This window comes from Lichenostomus cassidix, chromosome 4 (assembly GCF_008360975.1).
Source record: "Lichenostomus cassidix isolate B80296 chromosome 4, HeHo_3.0, whole genome shotgun sequence".
NCBI classification, from domain to species: Eukaryota; Metazoa; Chordata; class Aves; order Passeriformes; family Meliphagidae; genus Lichenostomus; species Lichenostomus cassidix.
In genome coordinates, this window is record NC_139484.1 from 55,839,865 (window position 1) to 55,864,872 (window position 25,008).

The 25,008-nt window shown below is 36.4% G+C and overlaps 1 protein-coding gene across 5 annotated transcripts in view; it reads left to right on the forward strand.

Moving 5' to 3' along the window:
- LCORL (ligand dependent nuclear receptor corepressor like) overlaps positions 1 to 25,008 on the forward strand; it is an 81,082-nt gene that overhangs the window by 33,963 nt on the left and 22,111 nt on the right. For 4 of the 5 annotated variants that reach the window (XR_014851808.1, XM_085059258.1, XM_085059259.1 and 1 more), the window contains 2 exons: positions 8,234 to 8,488; positions 17,362 to 17,452. Coding sequence is in view for 4 of the 5 variants with exons in the window: in XM_085059258.1 (XP_084915384.1) it covers positions 8,234 to 8,488; positions 17,362 to 17,452 (346 nt within the window). In the remaining variant the exon portion in view is untranslated. Of the gene's footprint in view, positions 1 to 4,852; positions 5,000 to 8,233; positions 8,489 to 17,361; positions 17,453 to 25,008 lie in introns of those variants that run through there. The other variant, XM_085059261.1, reaches the window with a different exon arrangement.

Sequence of the window (25,008 nt, forward strand, 5' to 3'; positions counted from 1 at the left end):
GAGAGATTGTTATGCCCTTGAACCTGGAGTGTGTAGAATAATTTTCTGTATGGACTTTGTGTCTATTCAGTCTACATTTTGCTTTTTTGCATTTTAAACAACATGAAATACAGTGCACCAGTATTTTGAGTCCATCCTTTGGACTCTTGGCTTTCTTTCAAACCAGCTATTTTCCATTTGAAATAAAATGTCCAATTAAGTTGGCACCTTGTTAATTCTTAAAATCTTATTATGTTTTCATCACAGGCCCAGTTGTGTGGCATCTCCCTAGGCAGGTGTTTTAATTCCTTCAAATTTCTGCTTTGTCAGATCTCTTCTTGTTCTGGATATGTACAATGTTTTTCAGTGTTCGCCTGCTTTATGCTCTTGCTGCAGATGATCTCTTTTGATACTCCTTGAGAGGAACTTTTATCATGGGAGAAGTGAAACTTGGCATGACCTCACTTTAGCAGAATGAAAGACTTTTAAGTGAAGCTTTTCACAAAGAACATTTGGCTTTTAGCATCTTCTTTAGGTTTGATCTGCTAGATCAGTAATACTAGGTTAAAAAGGTTTTGTGTATTGAAAAACAAAACTTCCAGTTGTTTTTGTGATTCTCTGAAGTACTTCTGTATTCTTGGGTAAGAATTTACTAAGAATATTGCTTCAGTTCACGTTTTAACAAAGTCTTTTAAGTTGTTTAAATTACAGGAAGTGAAAAGGAAAAAAAGTTGTAAAAGGGCATGTGAAACCAATTTATGAGGTATTCAAGTGACTGGTTTGGATTTTAGGAGGAAAATGAAGAGTTATACTAAGAAAATCCCAAGTCTGCTTTCGAAATTTTTATAGGTTTTTGTGTTCAACTATCCACTTAGGAAGAAAGGAATTAAAAAAAATTCTAGTAATTGTATAGCTAAGGAATAGTTCTTATACCTGGTCCTAAATGAGATGTTCTTTTGTTGTCAGAAAAATGTAGAATTCTTGGCTGGCTGTCTTTAAGATGGAGTAACACTTGTTTGGATTGCAAAGTCGTCAAGAGTATATACTCTCTTACTATTGTAGCTAATTTAGGCCTCTATGAACAACTTCTAAGACTAGTGAGAGTTGCATTTGTTGGTCCCATTAACCTTTTATTTTGCACAAACTAACAAAATGGCTTTTTTAACTTGCAGACTAGCTTGAGCGGATTTAGTTGTGGGTTTAGGGTTTTTTTAATATATGGAAACAAGTTCAGAAGGTCTTGAAACATGCAGCTATGATATATTGTCTGGAGCTTACAGCCTTCAGACATTAATGTATGACAATTCATCTGTAGAATCTAGGACAGAAGATGGTAGAACTACTGCCAAAATGGGTAAACTCTTGAGATGCTGTAAATAACAAAGTCTTCCCATTAGGAGCCCAACTTCACTATGTATTAGTGAAAGGCCAGTTTGGTAGTCAGTTGTCTGTGGGAAAGTCCTGTGCTCAGCAGACACCTCAGCAAATCCAAAGTGCTTCCTGTCATCAAACATTGATTGTTCCCATTAAACAGTGTATCGAAACCCAGATGCATTCTTCCCAAGTGTGACATCTCTCTTTACCCTTTTGGTGGTGTAAGCAGAGTAGGCTGTGGTACTTTTCTGCTTACATAATGCTGTAGTTCAATTTTTCTTTTTTTGTTAAGGGAAAAATGCAGTACGATTTAAAAAATACATATTCAGTCTTTTTTTACTATGAATATTATAGAAATGTGATCATTGTTATATAGCAGAACCACAGTTGTTTAAAATGTCGATCCAACATTTTGTTCATTTTGTTCAGACTATTAACTTTCTGTGTTTCTAGCAATCCACATTGTGTGTTCTTAGAAGCTCATTTTTCCATGCAATATTAATATGACCTCTTAAAAAAAAAACCAAAGAAAAACAGTTGTGAATCAGATTTTGTCTTCAGGACATGATCTACCAAGAGAAGACTGACACACGAGAAGCTCTTGTAGAAGTTAAGGAATTGAGGCACAAAATTATAGGGAGAATATTTAAGATTACTTGAACCTTACCATATTCTCTGGGCTGCTCTGTCAGGTATCATGTTTCCCAAGGTTTGGAATTTTCCTGTATGCTTTTTGAAGTTCTTTACTATTTCTAGATATCCCTTTTATGTTCTAAAATATTTCCATTCATAAATATGGCTTTCTTACACCATACCATATACCTGAATTGAACTTTGAGTTCTCCTGTTCTTTTTGTAGTTCTCTTTCAGTTGTGTAGCTGTCACAAACTGGTTATGCTTCTTGGACAATGTGTATTTCATTTAGCAAACCTCTGACAATATAATCTTGCACACATTATCTCAGACTAAAAAAGTGTTATGTTCTGAGGTGTAGTTTTGAGTTGTGCACACTATTTCATCCAATACCTGCAGTTTGTTTTTATTATTTTTTTAATTTATTAATAATCTTTTTATTATTAATTAAGAAATCTAATTTGTCCTTTCAAAATCTGTGGGGTTTTCTGTAATCACTGAGAGCTCTGCCATATTTGTGTGGTAAACTTCTATAACAGCCTAGCTATTCCTCTTGAAGTTCATCAGGAAAGAATGTTTAGTGAGGTTTCAGCTGCTTTCTTAAGGAAGTAAAGCATACTGTTTGTGTTGACCACCTACCTGCCAGTGTTACTGTCTTCACTGACTCTGAATTTCTTGATAATCCCAACTACATTTAAGAGGATTCTTAGAATTATGACCGTATATAGAGTAGTGAAAATTGCAACCCTAGCAGCGGAAGAAAAAAGGTGGAATGCTTATGAGAATAGAAGAGTGAACTTGGCCCTTATTCCTTTTGTATGGTGATCAGTCAAGTTAACTGAACTTAAGTTAACTTAATCGTGATACATGGCTCAGAATAAATAGTGGTATCCCAGTTTTAACATGCTGGTGATCTGACAGTGACCTGAACAATTTTACAAGTAGAGCTAAGAACATTGCTGGGACAGTTTGGTGGCTGTTGAGGCAGGGTTGTTATAAGAAAATGTGGTCTTTTTGTGAGAAGGGGAGAGATGGAGGGATTTTAGGAAACACACTGAGAAGCAGTCAGGTATTCTTAGTCCTGCTGCTCACACCACGGGATTGTAAGGTTCAAGGGGGAAACTGCCAGTCAAATCTGTCACCATGGATGTTGCAGTCTAGTGATCACACATCATGCTAATGTGCAGAAGAATTAAGAGTACAGATTTGAATAGTTACAAGCCGGTGCAGCACATAAACTGAGGAAGTAATGATCCTAAATGTGAGCTTTGAATTAGAATAAATCATTGCAATTAGTCATAATTACATGGTTTATTACTCTATTCTCTTGCATTCTGACTGTTACCTTGCCAATGACAAGCAGAAAATATCAGATTATATCACACAAATTCAGCCGCCTTTTATCCTAATAACATTAGGTCTACAGTGATCTGAGAGAAACTAGAGGAACATCAGGACTAAGTTGTATTCCAAACCTTTAGAGACTGTTCTACTGGGTTTGAAGTAGTAGGTATGTATATATGTACATGATCCATGGACTAAATACAGCTGCCTTGTATTTTATATCAACTGAGAAAAATAGGAGTTTAAACAGATGTAGGCATGTAAATTTAAAACTTTTTAAATAGCTGTAGTCACAACTGCTAATAATATATCTTATTAAAAAAAACTATTCAGGTTGTACCTAGTACATCTTGTACATATCTGGTGCCATCTGCTGATAGTAATTAAGAAATATTTGGTAGTGATACTAACTTCAGAGATCTAATACCTTTCTTGCCCCAAAATATGTTTCATTGTGTTTAAAAAATTTATATGACTAATTATAAATTTCTCATGTGTAGTGGAAAATTACCACTATGAATCACAGTATGGGTAAGGTTGGAAGGGACCACAGTGGGTCATCTGGTCCAACCTCCCTGCAGAGGATTGCATCCAGGCAGGTCTTGAATATCTCCAGTGAGGGAGATTCCACAACCTTGTCTGGGCAACCTGTTCCAGTGTTTGGTCACAGTAAAGAAGTGCTTCCTCATGCTCAGGTGGAACACACTGGGGAACAAGAGGCTGGAGAGCAGCACTGTGGAAAGGGATCTGAGGGTCCTGGTCAGTGGAAAGTTGAATCTAAATCAGCAGTGCCCTGGCAGCCAGGAGGGCCAACCCTGTCCTGGGGGGCATCAGGCACAGCATTGCCAGGTGGGCAAGGGAAGGGATTGTCCTGCTCTGCTCTGCACTGGGGCAGCCTCACCTCCAGTGCTGGGGGCAGCTTTGGGCACCACAACATAAAAAAGATACTAAATTATTAGAGAGTGTCCAAAGGACGGCAGCAAAGGTGGTGAAGGGCTTTAAAGGGGAAACCATACAAGGAGTAGCTGAAGTCACTTGCCTTTTTCAACCTGGAAGAGACTGAGGGAGACCTCGTTGCAGTCTATTAGTTCCTCATGAGGAAAGGAGGAAGGGCAAGCACTGATCTCTTCTCCCTAGTGACCAGTGACAAGACTCAAGGTCAACCTTGGTCCCAAAGACAAAACCTTTGGGTGGGTTAGGTTGGATATCAGGAAAAGGTTCTTCACCCAGAGGGTGGTTGGGCACTGGAACAGGCTTCTCAGGGAAGTGGTCACAGCACCAAACCTGGCAGAGTTCTAGAAGCATTTGGATGATGTTCTCAGGCACATGGGGTAACTCTTGGAGCTGTCCTGTGCAGGGCCAGGAGCTGGACTTTGATAATCCTTATGGGTCCCTTTCAACTCAGGATATTCTATGATTTTAAGACAGGGTCAAAGTCTTTACAATGGTGCATAGCAGGATAGTGACAGATCACAAACAAGTTTAAACAAAAGGTTCTTTTTTACATAAGGAAAAATGACAGCTAAGCAGTGGACCATGCCAGCCAGAGGTTGTAGAGTCTCCCATCCATGGAAGCATTCCTGACCTAGCTAGGTAAAATCCAGAGAAACCCAACTTGACCCTATAGATGACTACTTTGAACAAGCAGTTGTACTGGAGACCTCCCAAGGTACTTCCACCTTGATTTACCAGTTAATGATTTACATTACAAGTCAATGTGATAGCAGCAGTGTTTGTATTTATGGCAGGTAAGTTTAAACTACCTGAATCTAACACTGTAGATTGAATATGCATTTAGCAGCAAGAGCACTTCAGATGCACCCCTGGAGCACATCTTTCAGATTATATGCTCTAAAATACACACATCACCCCCTCATATTACCTCTAGAATAAATTAACTTAAAATCTGTAAACTGCCAATAGCTGTAGCAGTGGAATATATGAGAAATTCTGCCGCATTTATTATTCTTAGGGACTATTTGGAAATCATTAGGAAGAAATAAAACTAATACTAAAGAAAATATGTTAAGAACAAAAAATAAATCCTTTATTATTCTTACTAGGTCAAAAGATGACTTTGTTCCTAATGGAAAAGCTGACTTCTGCAGGTGTCTGAAAGCAATGTATGTTTGGCTATTACCAGTATGAAGAGTCTAAAGTGGAATAGAAAGGCAGTAAAACCTTGACAGTTCTGAATTAGTTTTGCCTTGAAGTTTTATAATAATTAATGCAGGGGATGGTGATTAATAAGGACAAATCTGTTCCAGGCTGTTGTATTTTCCAGCTAATGGTAGGTCCCCTGTACTCTCTGGTCTTTTGCTTCTTAAAAGTACAGATCACACCAGGATGTAAAATAACTCTCCCATTTGCACTGACCATCACCTGTTACCCAGAAGTTGTCAAAGAAGTTTTTCTTGCGTGCATTCAACAAATCAATTGCTCTATATAAGCAGGGTCATTCCAGACCGCAGGCCTGGTAGACTATTCAGTCTTGATAATGTTTTGTATAATTCATTTTGTATGAGTTTCTGATTACAGGCAGTCAAATTTTTGGGTTTTTAAGCTAAGCTGTTGATCAGTGGATTTCACTGTCTAGAACTATCATTTCCCTGTCATGCAAACACTTTTATTCCTAGATAATTCAAATATTTAATTCCATCTCTTAACTTTCCGTGTTCTTTTCTTGTATTTTGCATATACATTAGTACTTTTACACCTATTGCTTTACTGCTCCAATATTTGTTGTTGAATTTATTTTCTTCTAAGCGTGTCTCTAGGATGATAAAATTCCAGTTGAACATCTATTGAGTTCATTATTTAGGAATCATGAAATAGCAATATAAACAGAGAATACTCATGCCTGGAGGTTACATTGTGGGCAGAGATCTCTCTCTTTGTAGGTATCCTCTATCATTTAAAATTTTACTTCATATCTTTCTTCAAGAAACACCTGTCAATTTTTGATATTTTGGTAGAGATCTGGTGGAAAGGTTGTCAGGCTTTAACCATAAGCAGATTTGTTTTGTCATGCCTTGGGTAAGTTCTCTTAAAGTCAAGGTGTCTTGCAAATGCTGGAGTTTCACCGTACCTCAGAAAGCACTGCCAAGAGGTCAACCAAAAGGTCTTTGCAGGAAGCATCTGAGAAGTCAGTCAGCTGCCCTCTTGTGTGCAATAGCTAGCAGATCTCATAGGTGAAGGTTTGTAATTCCTGGCAATGCTCCGTTGGCAAAAATGAGTTCTCAAAATGGAATGTTTAAAATAAACCTGAAACAAACCAACAAAAGATCTTCCACACATTCAGCCTAAACTTGAGCAGCATTCTTTGATCAGTGCTGACAGTCACTCTCTTGGTAGTAGATGGATAAAGCTTCATTGGCCTAAAATGCTTGAGCAAATATGCTGTGTGATCCTCCAAACTTCCTATTAGGAAATGTACACTTTGCATGCAAACTTCTACCCAACTCAGTCTTTTCAGTTTCTTCACTTCTATGAAAACAAAATTCAGTTTATCATCTTTTTAATCTGTTTCAGATTAACTTTATTATCCCAGTAACTACAGAACCATGTCCTTTGGTATTTCCTCCAGGCAATCAGGGCTCACCTAAAAGCTAATTCTTCTTTATCACATTCATACTTGCTTTAAATCCCTGTCCTTTCTTGATTGAAAACAGTTTCACTCATTACTTATGAACTCAAGGATGGGCAGTGGTTAAAACATTGTGAGAGGAGGGTTGTAAAGTTGAAGGAAAGAAGGAAGAGTGAGATAGTGAAGTAAGTACTACTACTACTGCCAGTGTAAGGGAGAACACAGATCTCTGAGTATGGTCAATTTGCTTGTCTTGTAAAATGGCGTGTTGCAGTCCTCAATGCAGTAGCGCAGCTTACTTTGAGGTTTTTAATTACATTGTTACTTATGCTAAGTTACACTTACATGTTGTTTTTTCTTGTTGCTTCAATAGGATTCTTTTTTGTGATTCACAATTGTAGTTTCAGTTATGATTGCTAATAAGAGGCTTAACTTTTTTCTAGCTGATAGATAACATTAAAATAAAGCCATAAGTATTGCATGTTGGATCCTTTTTTTTTTTGTTTCTAAAATTAGATACTTCTTTCCATTGAGACATTACATACACAAGCGAAATGTAGGGTACACTCAGTTTAGAATGGGAAATAAAGCTTTTTTTCCAACTGTTTTTCATTGCTAGCACTTTGAAAATGTCCGGAAAATCCTGTAAGATTGAACAATAAAAGTTTAAAACTTTGTATGCAATTGCTTGTATTACTACAAATTGTATGGGACATTGCAAGTAGCATCATATCAATTTAGACATTTCTATTCTGAACCTACAATGGGGATTATAATCTGAGAGTGAAACACATCTCTTTTATTTTTCTTTTTAAGATCAGTTCCTCAAAAGTCCAAGTGTTCTGTGTTATGAAAAGGACTAATCTATAGAACTACACTTCAAAATTATTTTTGTTATGGTTGTTCTCTGAAAGTAACTTCTTTCTGTTATTAATTCCTGTCTTATTTAACTTTAATGGTTTTTATTCAAAATTCTTTATTTTCAAAACCGAAAATGAGAAGTCTGCAAATGAAAATTCAGCTTATTTGCCAACAATAAATACAGGTTCTGATTCCCATAAGAAATGCAACCCACACACTCTTATTTACATGCTATGATAGCGGAGTATGGTAAAAATTACTGATATGTGCTAAACATGTTCTTCCAAATGACTTCCAGTTAGGAATACTCATTTAAAAACTTGTTAGATATCTGAATTAATATGTTCATTACACATGTACTTAACATATTTGTGTGCTTATAGGAGGTATTTATTATAAGAAAAGTAATTAAGTTTGGTTCTTAATATATCTGTTGCCTGTGTTTTTTATTTCTAGATCTTCCTCAGAACTGTGATCCTAACATTCCCCTAGTTGCTCAGGAATTAATGAAAAAAATGATCCGTCAGTTTGCGATTGAGTACATTTCAAAAAGTAGCAAAATTCAAGAGAACAGAAATGGTTCATCATTTGAACCAAGTCTGATGTGTAAAAGTATCCAAATGAACCAAACGGAAAACTCCCTTCAGGAAGAACAGGATAGCCCTCTAGACCTCACTGTGAATCGAACTCAAGAACAGAATACTCAGCAAGGTAAATTTCTTTATCTGATAATCTGTGTTTTGCTGTCATTTATTTACTTTGTAGCATCTTATTTCCTTAAAGAATAAATGTCCGTGTCAAATAGAAGCATTTCTCATATTGTGTGTTAGCAGATAAGTATTCAAATTTCTGCGTGCCTGTGTTAAATAAAGTGGCATTGGAATTTCTCAGCTTTAGAATACTGAATCTGAGTCCTCTCACCTGTGCTGTCACAGTGGTAACAGTGGTTCAAAATATTGTTGAAAAAATAGCTGTCAAGAGGCCTGAAAAAAGCAAAAAAGATGCTGGGATTTCAGAGAGCAAGTGTCACTCAGTCTGTGTCAGCTCTTGAACACTTTGATTTTTTAAATACAGGCTGGTTAGAATGATGGGAAAAGAAGATTAATCTTGGAGGAAATTTCCATATTTTGTACTTTAATCATTACAGATCAGTGCAGCCTTCTTAACTGAGAGTAAAGCTAGAAAAATAGTCTGTCTCACTGTCATTTACAAAAAGGAAATAATTTCTTTGCTTCAAGAAATATTGCTATCCAAAACTGATAACAGTATAATCACAAGAGTGTTTTGGACTTTGAACTAGATTTGGATTAGCAGCAGTTTTCAGGAAGGGTTGTGACTGTCATGTGCAACTGAAAGCAGTGGCAAAAGCAGCTTTTGTCTCTTGCAGACACCAGGGTCTGTGTTAATCCGGTAATACTGCAGACCAAAGGGAAAAGTTGACCTGTATGTCATGTACCATACCAAAAAAGTTGAGAGAACCCAGAATTAAAGTTTTTTGGGTTTTGTTTAGTTTTTTGATTCTTTGTTTATTTTGATATACATTGTCAGAATGAGATTTGGTATGTGTGTACCTAATGATGCAGTCTTTAATGGGATGGCACATCCTTGGGGGCAGGAAGCTCTGATGGATTTCTCATGCTAAATATAGCTTTTCTAGATTAAATTTCAAGCATCCTTCCTCTTTGACAGCAAAAGCATTAAGAAATACTGGAATTCCTGCTTTTATTCTGTATGGCTGTTGGAAACCAGTTCATGCCAGGTTTTAATACTTTGTGCAGTTTAAATCCTGAGAAAATGCCTGTTGTGCTTGGATGTAATTTTGCTGTGGATGAATTACAGATTTTACAGGTTTATAATTGGCCAGGTTGGAGCACATTTCTTTTGCAAGAGCAATAAAAAGTACTTTCCTGATATCAGCACTATAGCCTGGTTATTTCAACAGCTGGTTATAAATAACTAGTCTTAAATGTTCATGAGGGAACAAAGTCTCCAAAGGCAATTTCTGGTCATTGCTGAGCCCAAATAAATTTTTGAGAAATGAAAGGGAAGGCAGAAGGTGGGCAGGGCAGGGACAGGAAGAAAGTTGTGCTGCCACCCTTAGCTATCTGAAAATCCATTGATCTTTTGTCTAAGAAAAACCTGAAATATAGATAAATTGAGTTATTTAAATGTTCTTCTTTTATAATTTGATTTTTTTCTTACAATAAGGCTAAAGAGCAAATTTAAAATTGTGCATCTTCAGTGAAACACCTAAGTCTAAAATAGTTGTTCAGCAAATATAGTATGCAAGTTACACATTAAAATATGCAAGACACTGTAGAGTCTCAGAACTTAGACTGCCATGTTTGCTGAAGTGCTTTTTAGATATTAAAGGTATTAGTCTTGCTGGGAAATTTAGAAATGCTGGAATGAGGAGAAATAGTGAAATAAGACTGTAGTTGGAAAAAGGTGGCTTGAACATCTTACCTACCAGGGAAGTTGTATTGTGCCTTCTGTTTTCCATGAACATGTTAATTTTGAGCTATTTTATCTTTTCACTCTAGTGACGGCAACACAAGAAAATAAGTTCAAGATGAAAAATGTCAGCCTGCTCTTTTTATATGCATTGTGTTCTATGTGCAAAGACTCATGAAAACGTTATTTCAATTAGCTTTTGTCAAGGACTATGTATTATTGCACCTGTCTCTCAGTTCTGTACTTTCCTGAAGAAAGCTTGGTTATAATGAAGTGTCATGTGCTTACAGTAGGGAATTATGAGGGTTTTTTAATTGGATTATTTTTTAAAATATATAAATGTCTGTCTAACATAGTATACTTCTTTGGTCTGGAGACTTACAAAAGCTGTACCATGGTTCTGGTTTTAGTAATGTTTTTTAAATGTCATGTAACTCCTTTTAGGATTTGCTATTTGTAATTCCTGTTACGATTTCCAAATGAAGTGGCAGTAACAGAGGAGGAAGTTCAAATTTGTGCATTGCTTTGATGGATCCTTGAAGCTGAAATCTTTTTAATTCAAATCCTGTTAAGCAGATAATGATCTAAGTATATATTCCTTAGGTTCACTTTCTGCTTAGGCAGCTGCTTTGCATTTACAATAGTTATCTTTGAAATGAATGATCTAAATAGTAAAACAGATGATCTTGTTCTTGTACTATGGCAGTGATTCTTGGGTTTGAGAGGAGGGAGTAAACTTTGTTTTCCAGATCAGTAGAAGCAATTGTTTTTGCACTGAGCAGATCCAAGCTAAGTATTAGTTTAGCACTGAAAAGATTCTGCAACTGAAGTTGTCTGTTGAAGAAAAGTTCTCCAGTATATGGAGGCCATCTCTGAAGCCAAAAAATCCTCAGGTCTGACACTTCAGGCCTGAAAGCCCTGATTTTTGGGCTTACATGGCAAGGTTTTAGTAGTGGGGAAAGGCTGTAGGATAGCATCTGTGAGAACCTGTTGGGGCTTCCCTGTGTGAGGCACAGCCAGCTCTGCCGCAGAACCATGCCAGGCTGAAGTGAAGCACATGAGCTGGGCTCATGGTGCTGCTGGGAGAGCATGTTTAAGACAGTGCAGAAGTGCTGGACAGGCAGAGGAGTGAGAAACAGCATGGTGAGCAATGAGCTGAGGAAGAGGTGAAGGGAGGTGCTCCAGACACCAGAGAGGTGTTTCCATGGAGCACACGGAGAGGACCATGGTGGAGCAGGTGTTCCTCTGCAGTTTATGGGGCAGATACTCATTCACACTGCAACCTGTGGAAGACCCCACATTGGGGCATCTAGGTGTTTCCTGAAGGATGTGTGGGCTGTCAAGGAGCTGGAGGGAAGAACTGACTTTAGTCAGTTAGTACTGACTTTTAGTACTGACTTTAGCCCCCATTCCAAATCTTGCCCATGTCACCCAGGGATGAGGAAAAATAGAGGAGTTGGGAGTGAAGCTGAGCCTGGGAAAAAGTAGGGGAGGGGAAGCACTTTAATTTTTATCTTTCTCATTATCCACATCTATTTTAATTTGCAATAAATTAATTTTCCCCGAGTCTGTTTTGCCTGTAATAGTAATTTGCAAGTGATTTTCCTGTATTTATCTTGATGGCCTTCATCTTATTTCTCCCTACCCCCTGTTGAGGATGGGGAGTGGTAGCAGGGGGCTGAGTTGGGGTCTAGCTACTGGCCAAGGTCAACCCATTGCACCTCTGGTACTGAAGCATTTGGTGCTGAGTATAAGTGTTTAAGCACTGGCATCCAGATATGTCCAGCTGACACCTGACTGGTAGCAGAGTCCCAGAGCATGCTCTGCTTTCCTCTACATGTGGAAGAGCAGCAACTGTCTCCAAAAATGCCTGTGTCTTGCTCTTTTTTCCTAATCCTTATAATCCTTATGACTGTCCAGGCCTTGAAAAGGAATACTCTGTATAGTGAAACAAAATTTGTTTTCCATGCATTTCATCTAATGAAAGTGGGGTGTTACAGTGTGCTTTTGCAATATTGCTTTTCTTCCAAACTAAGCCAGTGAAGAAGCAGAATCCTTGCAGAATGAAATGGTGAGTAAGGAACAGTCTTGGAATGTCCTGCAGAAACTTATTTTCTTGTGCAGTCATGATGCTGAGCTCTTTTAGGAATGTTCCTTCGTGCAGCTCACTTTGATGCACAGTCTTCTTTCCCTTGGTAGATACAGCAGAGTTGGTAGCTCTCAAGCTTCTAAGCAAAGTGACTTTAAGAGTCAGACGTAGAAGCAGTATGAATGTATAATCTGTTGGTTTAGCTGCACAAGCTTATTCTTATTCCTGGATCTTCTGGAAGCAATGATAGTGTGTAAACATAGCCAAAATATGCAAGAAAATTTTCATAATTCTCTTGTTTCGTTGAGCTGTCATGGACTGTAAGACATCAAAAGATAGCTGGCAATGTATTGAAAGAATTTTAAACTTTACTGAAAATAAACTTCTTAAGAACCTGTTTTTACTATATGTATTGGTGAAAATACTATGCATTTTGAAGATACATGTGCTATGTTCCCAAAGATAAATTGCATGAGCTGTAAATATGTTCAAGAAACAGTTTAATACTTCTACATGAGAAAGTCACCCTAAAAAGCTACAATTTTGAGGGGAATAGGTGTTTTTCTTCCTTGGCTGCCATGGTGGCTAACAGCCAAGCTCCATGTCAGATGCTTGTTTGCTTACTTCTCTCACAGTGGCACAGGGGAGAAAATGGGAAGAACAGAAAGGAGAGCTTATGAGTTGAGATAAGAACATGGTCATTGCTTACCACCACTTGCCATCATGGGCTAAACAGACTTGGCTTGGGAAAAATAATTCAAATTATTGCTTATTAGTACAAATATTTAATTATTAATTCAGGTAGTGAAAACAAAAAGACTCATTAAAACAGTGCCTTTCCTCCCTCCTTTCCCAGGCTCAGCTTCACTCCAGGTTCTTCCCTTGTGACCAGCACCACCCTTGTAGTGCAAGGGCATTGGGTGTGGGCTGTCCACAGTCTGTACCTAATGGTACATTGGGCTTACCTCTGCTTTTTTCTCATTCTTTTTGTTCCCATTTTCTCTGTCCATCTGTCACGTTTTCCCCTATCTTAAACAGAATTTCCCAGAGGTTCTGCGCGAATGGCTGCTGGACTCAGCTGTACCCTGCAGTGGGTCTGTGGGAGCCAGCCAGGGCCATCTTTGTCCAGCACAGGGTAGCCCCTGGCCTGTCCTCACAGATGCTGCCAGGACATGAACACCCAATATATGGCCCTATACTTTTCATCTTGCTGTTTTTTCATGTTATAAAATAGCACTTCTAGTCAAAAGGGGCTACTCAAAGCGGTAGTTAAGAATTAATAGAAGGCTTTGATGTTCTTTCTGACAGTTTCCTGAAAACTGTTTCTGTGTTCAGCAACACAGGAGATAGCCAGCAAAAGGCAAGGCACCATCAGGAAAAATGTTGAAGACAAGGCTGTTGTTTTGTTACTACAAATACTCTTATCCTTTGGATGGGTAAAGTAAATGGATTATTTACTGATTATTTACTAGTTATATTAGAACTAAGTGGGTCTTGCTGAAAATTCTTAGAAGAAGAAACAGGTGAGGGACAAGTTTTGCACAACAGTTTTGAAACATCTGGAACTGCTGTGACAGGAGGTCATGGATCACTGGGTTCACAAAGGACCTTAAGCTAGTTCCCAGGTAACAGAACTAAGGCCAGAAACTAAAGCTAGAGTAGGCAGGGATGTGTCTGTGAGATTCCTAAGCCAATGATAGCAGCTACTAGGAGAGCAGGAGAGCAGAGAGCTGCATGTAGTAGCCAGGCTGATGTGCTCTTGCACACAAGGAGTGGAGTGTTTCCCAAGCCTGGAGACTGACGACTGAGTAGAATAGGTTACCTGATCTAATAAGACAGTTCAAAATAGCTAATGAGAGGTTTCCTGAAACCCAGAAAAAAACCTCAGAAGTTCAGAAATCAGTGTAGAAATACCAATTGTAGGAACTCCAGGCTGACCTGGTTTCTGTTGCTTCCTCTTCCCCTCCCTGTTTCCTTCCCTAACATCCCTAGCCTGGAGGAGTTTCAAGTGATTGTGGTTCTGAGTATTTTGAAGATGAACTTTGATCATACTTAGCTTCATCTTGATATTGCTGCACCTGATGATCTTGTGCTGAGAAGCAGAGGCCAGAGGTTGAGCCATTCCTTTGAAGATCAGAATGATTTAATTTGCGTAGAAATAGCTGCATTATAAGACCATGAGTAGCAAACCTGAAAAAACATCTAATACATTCTTCTATATTATCCAGTGTTATATTCATAAACTATTGTTTATGAAGATTTTCTTCTTAGTAGTCATGGCTTCACCTAAAGAGTGGAGTAACTTCATTTCTTTTATTAAAACCACCTTACAGAGTGTTTTTTCTGTTCCTGGTACAATTCAGTTTGTGTCCAGAATTCTTGTTCTAATACCTGTTCTGATCAATTTGTAAGAAATAATAGAAAGTTCTGGCTTACTTTAGAGAAGACTGTTCTTACCTTGTGAGTAACAAACTTCCAGGATTGACAGTCCACCTGTAGGGTGCCTCTTTGCAAACTTTGTGGTGCTGTACCTAATGGACCGAAGTTAACATCTTGACCGTGTATATATACATACATCCCTTTCGTTAGGTAGGATTTCACTATGTCTTAGAGCTTTACAGCAAATGCTCTCATTTTCCTACCAATTGGAGATGGGTTTTTGTGAGGGTTGTTTCTTGCTGGTTTTTTTTCCTTCTTTTGTTGGTTGGTTGGTTAGGTTTGGGCTTTTTTTGTTTGGTTTGAGGGGTTTTTTATGGTTGGTTTGCTTTTTAATTCAAGTGAAATTGCTAAATAAAAATCTGTCGTGTAGTGACTGTCTAGTATTTTGTATGTATATCAAGTTTCTTGCATGATTCTTTTTACTGAATATCATCTTCCCACAAAGCATTGTCTTCAGGGAGGTGTCATGTACTTAATGAATTTGCATTTGCTGTGTTGGAAGAACTAACTGTCTTGAACCTCAAAGTACTTCAGTTCTGCTTACCCTTTAGAGGCCCAAAATGTAGCTGGTTTTTTGTTTCGGGAGCCTGAATTTTCACTATGGTGTTCTTTTTAGTCATTTTTCAACTGATTGCTAGCCTTGTGTTGTCAAAGCCAATCCTGAAAGATTGGGAATGAAAATTATTTTCATTCTGGAACCTTATGAGAGCCTTTGGGTTTTGTTTGTTGGGGCTTTTTCTTTTCCTAAAGGTCTAGCTAGCATTTTCTTTTTTTTTTTTCCCTCTTTTGTTTTTTTGTAAATTGGTTGAGAGACGATTAGCTCTTCATTACCTGGTAAGCTGTCAGCTTTGAAGTAGTTCTTTCTCCAGTGACTTTCTCCAGTGATATCTTCTAAGCTATTTTGTCATAATACCCAAGAGAATCAACTGAAGATGGAGAAACTGTTGTGAAAGGGAACACACAAGCACTTAAGAAAGGGAGATATACTTTGTATGGCTGACAGAACACAAGAGATGAAATCTGACTGTGGCACAGTACTCAGGGACTTTGGGTTGAGCTTGGGTGTTTGTGGGTAGGCCAAAAAGTCCATGTAGAATGTTTCTGTAGTGTTTTTAATTGGCTTTTTCTTCTGTAATATCAATGCATCAGGAAGGCTGATTAGCATTAGTCCTTCCTTTAACTTTCTTAGGAAAGACTTTGAAAGGAATGTAGTTAGGCAAAAAGGAGCACCTTTGAAAAGTGGCATATTTATGTATATTTGTCCCCTAATGCTGAGTTATGATGTTACTTTTTCTGTCTTCAGCCTCCTTCACACAGTACAAAATTGTTGTGGAAGAACAGTCAAAAAGCAGTCCAAAACAAATATCTGGATTTGATTATTACACAGAACTCTATTTCTTTGCATTATTGGTATAAAGGAGAGCTACCCAAACAATTTTCTTGACTTCTTATTTGACTGTTGGCATTTAGATCCTTCAACCAATGCTTAATTGTTTGCATCTGAGGCTGTGAGAAAATATATGCAATTGATTGATGTTTTAGAATTAACAGGAAAATGACACTGTAAATGCAATAAGGGGTAGTATAAGGGTGATTATAGAGTTGAATGTTGAGCTACATGTTGAAACTCAAAATTGAATTCGCAGAGCTCAGGCACACAAAACAGCCCAAGTTTGAAACAGAGAACCAAGGAAGAAAGGTATGAAATTAAATATATTTAGGGGATTTAATTATAATTTAAATGTCATTGATTTCTCTTTTTTAAAGGAAAAAAAATTAAAAGTAGTATCTCAACTGCCAATGCTTTTAAATACTGATTTTTAAAAAGTGTGTTTTTCTATTTCAATACTTTATAGACTTTAACAGCCAAGTATACATCTTGAATTTAGTGTTTACCAGTGACTTGACAGAGTGGACTCCCACCCCATTTTAGGTCTTTAATTTTTCTAATTTCATTATTGCACATATGTGGAGGCAACAGGAGGAATATCTATAGTTAAAGTCTTAGAACTCTGTTTTGGGCTCAAGCTCTCTTCGCAGTTCCTGGGAAGTTATCCCATTACTGGTACCTGCTCATCCAGTAACCTGGTCTGGTGTCATAGCTGATCCTGCTCTGAGCAGGAGGTTGGCCTGAAGGCCTCCTGAGATCCTTATTAGCTATTATCCTGTAAGCCTATGATTTAGTTATGTCAAGTTTAACTTCAGCATCAGAATTGTTTGTTTACAGTATGTAAATATGAATAATAATTTTAATATCAAGTGCATTGTTTTCATTGACTTAAAAGTAAACAGTGCAGTATAGATACACATGTGATTTTTAGGAAAGCAGTCACGTTTGTTAAATTACAAGTTCTTTTAAATTTTTTTATTTCTGAATGGGTTTACTTTTTATTTCTTCTCAATTTTAAAAAAGTCTGGTTATAAATCAAATATACAAAATCATTTGCTGATGGCTGATACTGTTAATGGAATAAGGTGTCAGAAATTTTACAAGACAAAATAGCTTCTTGAAAATTGTGCCATAGGTAAAAAAACATTTGCAAACAAAATCTCTGACATCTTCCTTGAAACCGCTGTTATCATCACTACTCGTTCTTTGCAGGGGATGGAGTGCTAGATCTCTCTACAAAGAAAAGCGCAAGGTTGGAAGAACCAAAATATGATCCATTGTGTTCTGAAAACTCAGTGTCTGGGTAAGCAACGTTTAGGACTCTCTTTGGCTTATCAAAAAGGCAATCCAAGTTTCTCTTCTCCGGTCAGGTTTTATGTTCATAACATACCTGTATATACTGGCACACACATGTGGTTCCTATTTTGCTTTCAGAAGAATTTTTGTCACTCATAAGTGTGTGTCTATGTATATATCATATGTTTCATTTGTCTTTTTCCTTTTTTTCTGTTTAAAGAAAAGTTATCAGAACAATCACCAAACTTTAGTTCATGTTACTAAAAATTACCTGAAAATTGATTACATAACACATTAAAAGTAAGAGAATAGTAGAAGAAAATGCAAATAATTCTTTTAGAATTTATTTAGGAAACTTCAATTTTGGACAAAAATGACCATGTTAATAATTAGATGTAAAATCCTCTTCAACTAACATGAACAAGTTAAATGACTATTATCAATAATATTCCTTAATAGAGAGAGAGCAAGCGCGTGAGAGAGAGCTCTTAATCATCATACTTATACTTACATCATGGTTCTGACTATGGTGTGTGGTGGCAAATGGTTAAATTTCCTTATTCAGCAAGGAAAACGTTATTGGATCTGCTGAAAGCTGCCACAGAATTAGTGAATTGCATTGTTTTGTTGGATTTTATGATCTTGGCATCCTCCCATCCACTAGCCATAGCAGGACCCTTTTTGTCACCTGTACGTCTTACCAAGTAATTTATTACAAATAGGACTACAGTAGCAGCATTTGATGAATGATGTAAAAGTGCATTTTATTAATTTGCTGATATGAAAAAGTTTGAAAATGAATATGACTTTGTAATTAGTGAGCTGTAAATAGTGAGTATAAGTTTTTTAAATCGTGTCTTATTTTGCGAAAAATGGACTTGATTGTTAATTACAGCACTTTATCTTCTTGTTGTAGAAAGCCTAGTTTTGTGTAAGTCTGGGATGTTTGTGTGTAGTTATGTACTTATTGCTGCAAATTTTCTATGAGGGGGTTGACTCTTTTATTACTTGTTTAGCGGTAACGTCACGTTTCTACTAACAAAAACTCCTTCAGGATTTGGGTATTTAACGGAACGTTAATTGTATAATTAAAATTATAACAGTGTTGCTCTGCAAGCATGTGAACAAGGGAATATAGCAAGCACATGAGACTATAACCAAATACAGAGCTAGGATATAAAGTTCTTGGAAGGGCTGCTGTAGAATCCACGGTATGATTTTTGACACACTGTCCTACCAGAACTGTAACATTTTGCTAGGATAATCATTTAACTACCACATCTCAAAGGCTAAAAAGTATCAGAAGCAGTGATGTTACCGAAGCAAGGAGTATAATAAAGGAGTGGACCCTTCCCTTCCATAGCTGTGTGAGAGTCTCTCATACATCAGTTTACCATCGTTTCATTCCATCCATCCAGGAGACTACACAGAAACAGAGAGGACTATGTGGAAAGAAGTGCTGAGTTTGCAGATGGTTTGCTCTCAAAAGCTTTGAAAGACATTCAGTCTGGAGCACTGGACATAAATAAAGCAGGCATACTTTATGGCATACCTCAAAAAACTTTACTTCTCCACTTAGAAGCCTTACCAGCAGGAAAGCCTGCACCTTTTAAAAATAAAACTCGAGATTTCAATGATAGTTATTCATTTAAAGACAGTAAAGAAACTTGTGCAGTCCTACAAAAAGTAGCCTTGTGGGCAAGAGCTCAAGCAGAGCGCACAGAAAAAAGTAAACTCAGTCTACTTGAAACCTCAGAATTAAAATTCCCAACAGCTTCCAGTTACCTCCACCAGTTAACTCTACAGAGAATGGTCACTCAGTTTAAAGAAAAAAATGAAAATCTACAATATGAAACTTCAAGTCCTACTGTACAATTAAAAATTCCTCAGCTAAGAATAAGTTCTGTGTCCAAACCACAGTCTGATACTGCTGGTCTTCTGGATGTTATGTACCACGTTTCTAAAACCTCCTCAGTCTTAGAAGGATCAGCTCTTCAAAAATTGAAAAATATCCTCCCTAAACAGAACAAAATTGAATGTTCTGGACCTGTAACTCACTCAAGTGTTGACTCCTACTTTCTGCATGGGGACCTCTCTCCTTTGTGTCTTAATGCTAAGAATGGGACAGTAGATGGAACCTCAGAAAATACAGAAGATAGTTTGGATCGTAAAGATAATAAGCAACCAAGAAAAAAACGTGGCCGCTATCGGCAGTATGACCACGAAATAATGGAAGAAGCAATTGCAATGGTAATGAGTGGGAAAATGAGTGTTTCCAAAGCACAAGGAATTTATGGGGTACCTCACAGCACTTTAGAATATAAAGTAAAAGAAAGATCTGGAACATTGAAGACTCCACCGAAGAAGAAACTCCGATTACCAGATACTGGCTTATTTAATATGACAGATTCAGGGACTGGCAGCTGCAAAAATAGTAGCAAGCCTGTGTAGAATAATTGTTAGCGAATTGTTTTGTGTGTGTGTATGTATGTCTGTATACACACACTATGTGAGAAATACATATGCTCACTCTGACAGAAGACATGAAACTATACAGTTCAAAAACCACATACATGCCTTTTGAAAAATAGATTTATTCAGGGTTTTCACTGTGGACAGAATTATAGAGTTGCTCACTTAATTCTGATAGTGTGTATTTAATATAATCCTTGTATAAATAGGTGAAAAGATTCAGGTTTTATTTAGTAGTCACTAGCATAAAGATGTTTTGGGAAAACAAGTATTTGTCATGTGAAGCATAATTTTTAATTGGTGAAGAACCACTTTACCCATTCAATTATCCATCTTATTACGGAAATACACAACCAAGGGTTAGCAGACTTTTGTAGTTCACAGAATACTTGCAATAAATTGTAAGTAACTCAGATTATACAAAGCAAGGGATTTAAAATAAAAAGCTAGTTCCTTACAAGGAAGTGGATTTGTGAAGTATTAGTAGGATATAGTACATTCTGTGAAAGAAAAAAGTGCGTTATTTAAATATCCAATACAAGTAAGAAAAACATTTCTTTACAAAAATGTGTATTTAGCAGGCATAAACTGCATTTTTTTATCATTTTAAGAAAATTTTGTTGTTGGTTTAGAAAGAAATTGGTGTTTACAAAGTGTACACTTATGAAATCTGAGAAATTACTGTAGTTATAGAATTATTAAATATGAAATAAGATGGAATACTAAGAGCATAAAATAATTTAAACTTTAACATAATTTTCCTTTTTAGTTTGACAGTTAAGGTAACTTGTAAGGTTTAAAAAGAAAGTTGGAATGCAACTTAGAGCATGTTCATAATGTGCACAGAATGAGCTTGAGAATGGTTTGGGTTTGTTTGTTTTTTTGTTTAAACGTGCTGGTTAGTTGATGTTATGACTACTTAAAATTTATTTAAGGATTGTGTCACACTCCTATTGAAAAACCTCACTGTAACTGTAATGTATTTGCTGCTGTGACATTTCAAAATATGTTCAGTTTATCAAAATGAATACCAAGTTACATTATCATCTTGCTAATAACCAAATTTGCAGTTCAGGGTCTTGATAGAAATACAGATATTAAACAGTGAAGCTGTTTTGAACTTTCAATAATATAAATTCTTTATAAATTTGGTAGTTAGAAGTTAGGCAGTTGATTTTAAATATGTAACTTTTAATAGAATTTAAGGGAGACCAATTACCTTCATATTGCAGTTTTTACATGAATTTCAAAGTATTCACACTGGATTTTTTATCACACTTAATTTTTTTAATGTAATATCAAAAATATGTGTCTACATATGAATGGGGGCTTGCTTCATACATTCACTACTGAACATCAATGCCCTTTTCTTCTCAACATCTAAATTTTTCTGTATGCATCTAATTTGGCATAGAAAAAGATTTTCTCCAACTTCTGTATGTGTGGTGCACATGCACACTTTTTCCCCCCCCCCCACTTAAATTGCATGTGTATGGGTTAATTACAGAAATTAAATGGGACATTAGATACATATGGGCCACATCAGGTAATTTTATTTATAGATAAACTTGCCATTAAATTCAGTGGAGAGCATACTGCGACACTGATGGCAAAATCTACCCCATATCTATTAACACTACTAAAAAAGACAACTTCCACTTTAAAACAGACTAAACCTTTGAAACTGCACAACCAGTATCAGTTCTTTGGTCTCTCAGATCTATACTCAATCTTCTTCAGTCATTCAGGTTTACTTGCATATTACAGAATGAATCTCTCAGGCACATGGTGATTCTTGAGGTGTCCTGCACAGGGCCAGGAGCTGGACTCAGTGATCCTGATGGGTCCCTCCCAACTCAGCATATTCTATGATTTTAAGTAGAGCTGTACCTGATAAGGAGTTTGCAGAACAGCAGATGTCAGGGTCATCTTTCATTTTAAAAGAATTAAGCCATATTTTGTGAGGGCCAGAAGGATTAATTTGTGGATATATCCCCACTGAAAAATGCAGCTGACAAAACCTTAGAAGTTTCAACATCTGTCTTTATACAGTTTTACTTGCAAAAATCTGGGGCTTCAATACATTGCCTAATATTTGTACCATACTGATGTTTTCTACTCCTCAGACGTTGTTAGAAGTTTGAGTCAGAACTTTATATTGAAGGCAAGTGACAGTACTCTTTTTATATCATTTAAAAGATGACCTGACCAAAAATTTAACAGGATTCATAAAATCAGGGATCATTTTACTATTGACTTAACAGTACTCAGTAGTTTTGTATGTAATATTATAATTAATTTTCAACATTTTAGTATTTGTATTTATTTTTGGTCAGAAATAGTAATTAAAATATTTTTTGATAGTTTATAGATGATACTCAACCTGTAAGTGTTTAAAGAACAGAATTATTTGTTTCTAATTATTAGGCTAACCTTTAATTATACAGCTAAGGAAAGGCAGGGAAATGTGTAAATTCTCCTTCCCCAACCCCTGTGTATTTCATTAAATGTCATTTAAATTATACATTTTGAACTGTTTTATAAATTCAGTTACCACTCACTACTTAGTAATTGATGATTTCTGAAAATTCCTGTTTCAGCAGAATTTTAAATGAAGGCGAAAGCAAGCCCTACATGCTTTCTACTTATTTGAATGTTTCTCAAGTATTTTATATTAAAAAACAGTGCCTCTGTTTTTAGAACTACTGCTCAGTAAAGCTGTTTAAACCATTTCTGGTAGCTAATGACAATTTTATATTAAATTGTATATTAACTTTAGTGAGACTGATTTTTTTTAGTTGTTTACAGTACAAATACTTGTATTTGTTTTTTAATTGCAGTATTTCCATTGTCGCAGTAATTTAGTAAAACTCTGTGGCTGCCTTGATTTTTGACAGATTTTTGTTAACAACTGATTTTTAGGCAATTAGTTATATTTATGCATAAATCAATTGCACTATAATTCATGAATTATTTATTACAATATTTTCTAATGAATTCCATGTATTTGTCTTGTGTTGTAAATGTACTGTAATTCTGTTTCTTCTTTGTGTTGTTATATTCCTAAATCTGATTGTATGAATTTAATTGTTTAGTTAACGTGTTTCTACGTTGTAATTTGTAGTAAAGCACTTCAATGCTTTTGCACATAAATTTACAACACTGATGTGTGATTGATTTGCTCATTCAGTAAAAAAAAAGAAAGAAACGAAAACCTGTACACTGACTTATTTGACTTATTCCTGAGGCACAAGGTGATTAGCAGTGGCATAAGATCAAGAACTGTACAAATTAAGCTCATAATGACTAATTTGCTATGAGAATTTTATCAGAGATAGTAGCTTTAAGTAAGGATGGTTTATTTTCTCAGAATTGATTAATTACTCATTAATGAGAAGAAAATCAGAAAATTAATTTTCTAACACCCCCTTTAGTTTGTAGCTAAAAATTATAAATAATACATAGCTTTTTTGAGGTACTTCATAAAGTCAGAAAACAAACATTTCTACAAGACAGATTTTTATTTCTCTAGTAGTTCCATGCTGTTCATATGAGTGATTGAAAGTATATTCTGTTCCAGTTTCGTTCCAGTCCCAGTCTGTAAAGATCTGGCTAGATTGATCTATCTTATCTCTGGCTGAGGTGACAGAAGACAGAACTCTAGGGAAGGACCTCTTTTGGGAGTCCTGTGATAGAGCTCTTCCCTGATAGTTTTTGTGGAGGAGGCAAAGTTTTATTTCTTTATATGTAAATTAATACACTGAAAGGCTGGTAATTAACCTTATCACATTGCTGCCTTTGTGCCATTTTTGGACTCCAGTCAATCCCCACTCCATGTTATTAACTACCTCTATCTCCCAGAAGGGAAATAATACCATTCCATGCTTAACCTTTGTCTTGAGCAATACTGTGCACAAAAGGTACCAGGGGAGCAGTGCATATTGATCCTCTCAAACCCTCAGTTTCCTGCCCACTCTCTCCAGCCATCTTTTAGTGTGTGGTTTGGAGGAAGTGTGCAATATGGCAAAATGATAGGTCTTCCTTCTATGAAATTATTGTTTAAGCCTTTTATCCTGAGGATAGCCCAAACTACTGTGTGACAACACAAATTGAAAGAGATATAGGAAAGAATTAAAGGAAACTGAAGTATAATTCCGTAGTTGTATTGAAAAGCTACTAAAAATTAGTTTGTTTAAATATATTGACATCTCTACAGAGAGACACTTAAAGGAAAATATGTTGCTTTAATGCTGGAATTTGTGTAGTAAGCTCTGCTCCCAAATGGTGACTAAGTAAAGGCTCGATGTGTTTTCAGAAACTTGGAAGATCATTTGGACTGTTGCAGTAGAATAGATGAAGTTGTCTGTCAGCTTTAAAAACTAACGTTAAGGGAAAGCAGATTATAGACATCACACAAGGGTGGATAATCAGGAAATCAGTTGTTTTAGGAGAATGTCCAGTATGTCGATGTTAATCAGAATATTGCTTTATACAACAAGTTGATCTCCACATAGCAAATTCAAAACAGTTTTGAGGCCTATGGAAGTTTTGGTCACTCTCTTAGAGAAGGTTGTAGGGCTCCAGAAGCAACCTCCACTAGTAAACAGACTTTAAATAGCAGTTATGGATACAGGTCCTCTACAATTAAAACTTTCCAGTGAAACAGTAATAGACACACCTTGCAAGTCTAGACTAGTCTAGAAAGGTACCTGTTTAGGAATTCAGTCTAAAAAAAAGACTGCACTATAGCAAATTAGTACTTAACAAATTTACTCTGGTTTACAAACAAAATACTGAAGATGAAGGGCTAGTGATACGTTGATTTTTTTTTTTCAATCTGGCCGTTCAAAACATTAATTAAAATCATGGTGGTGGGGAGGGCAATTACCTTTTATCTTTAATTGCATTATTAGAATAAGCTTTGTTTTTACAAGGGTAGTGATACATTTCAACACCTTGTGACTCCTGAATTCTTTGGAGTAACAGTCAGACTCTTCTCAGTGTAGTGGCATTTCAAAAACAGTCAAATCCTGACAGTGACATTCCCTTGAATAATGCTGATTTTACTTTATATTGCAAGTGCAAAGAGGT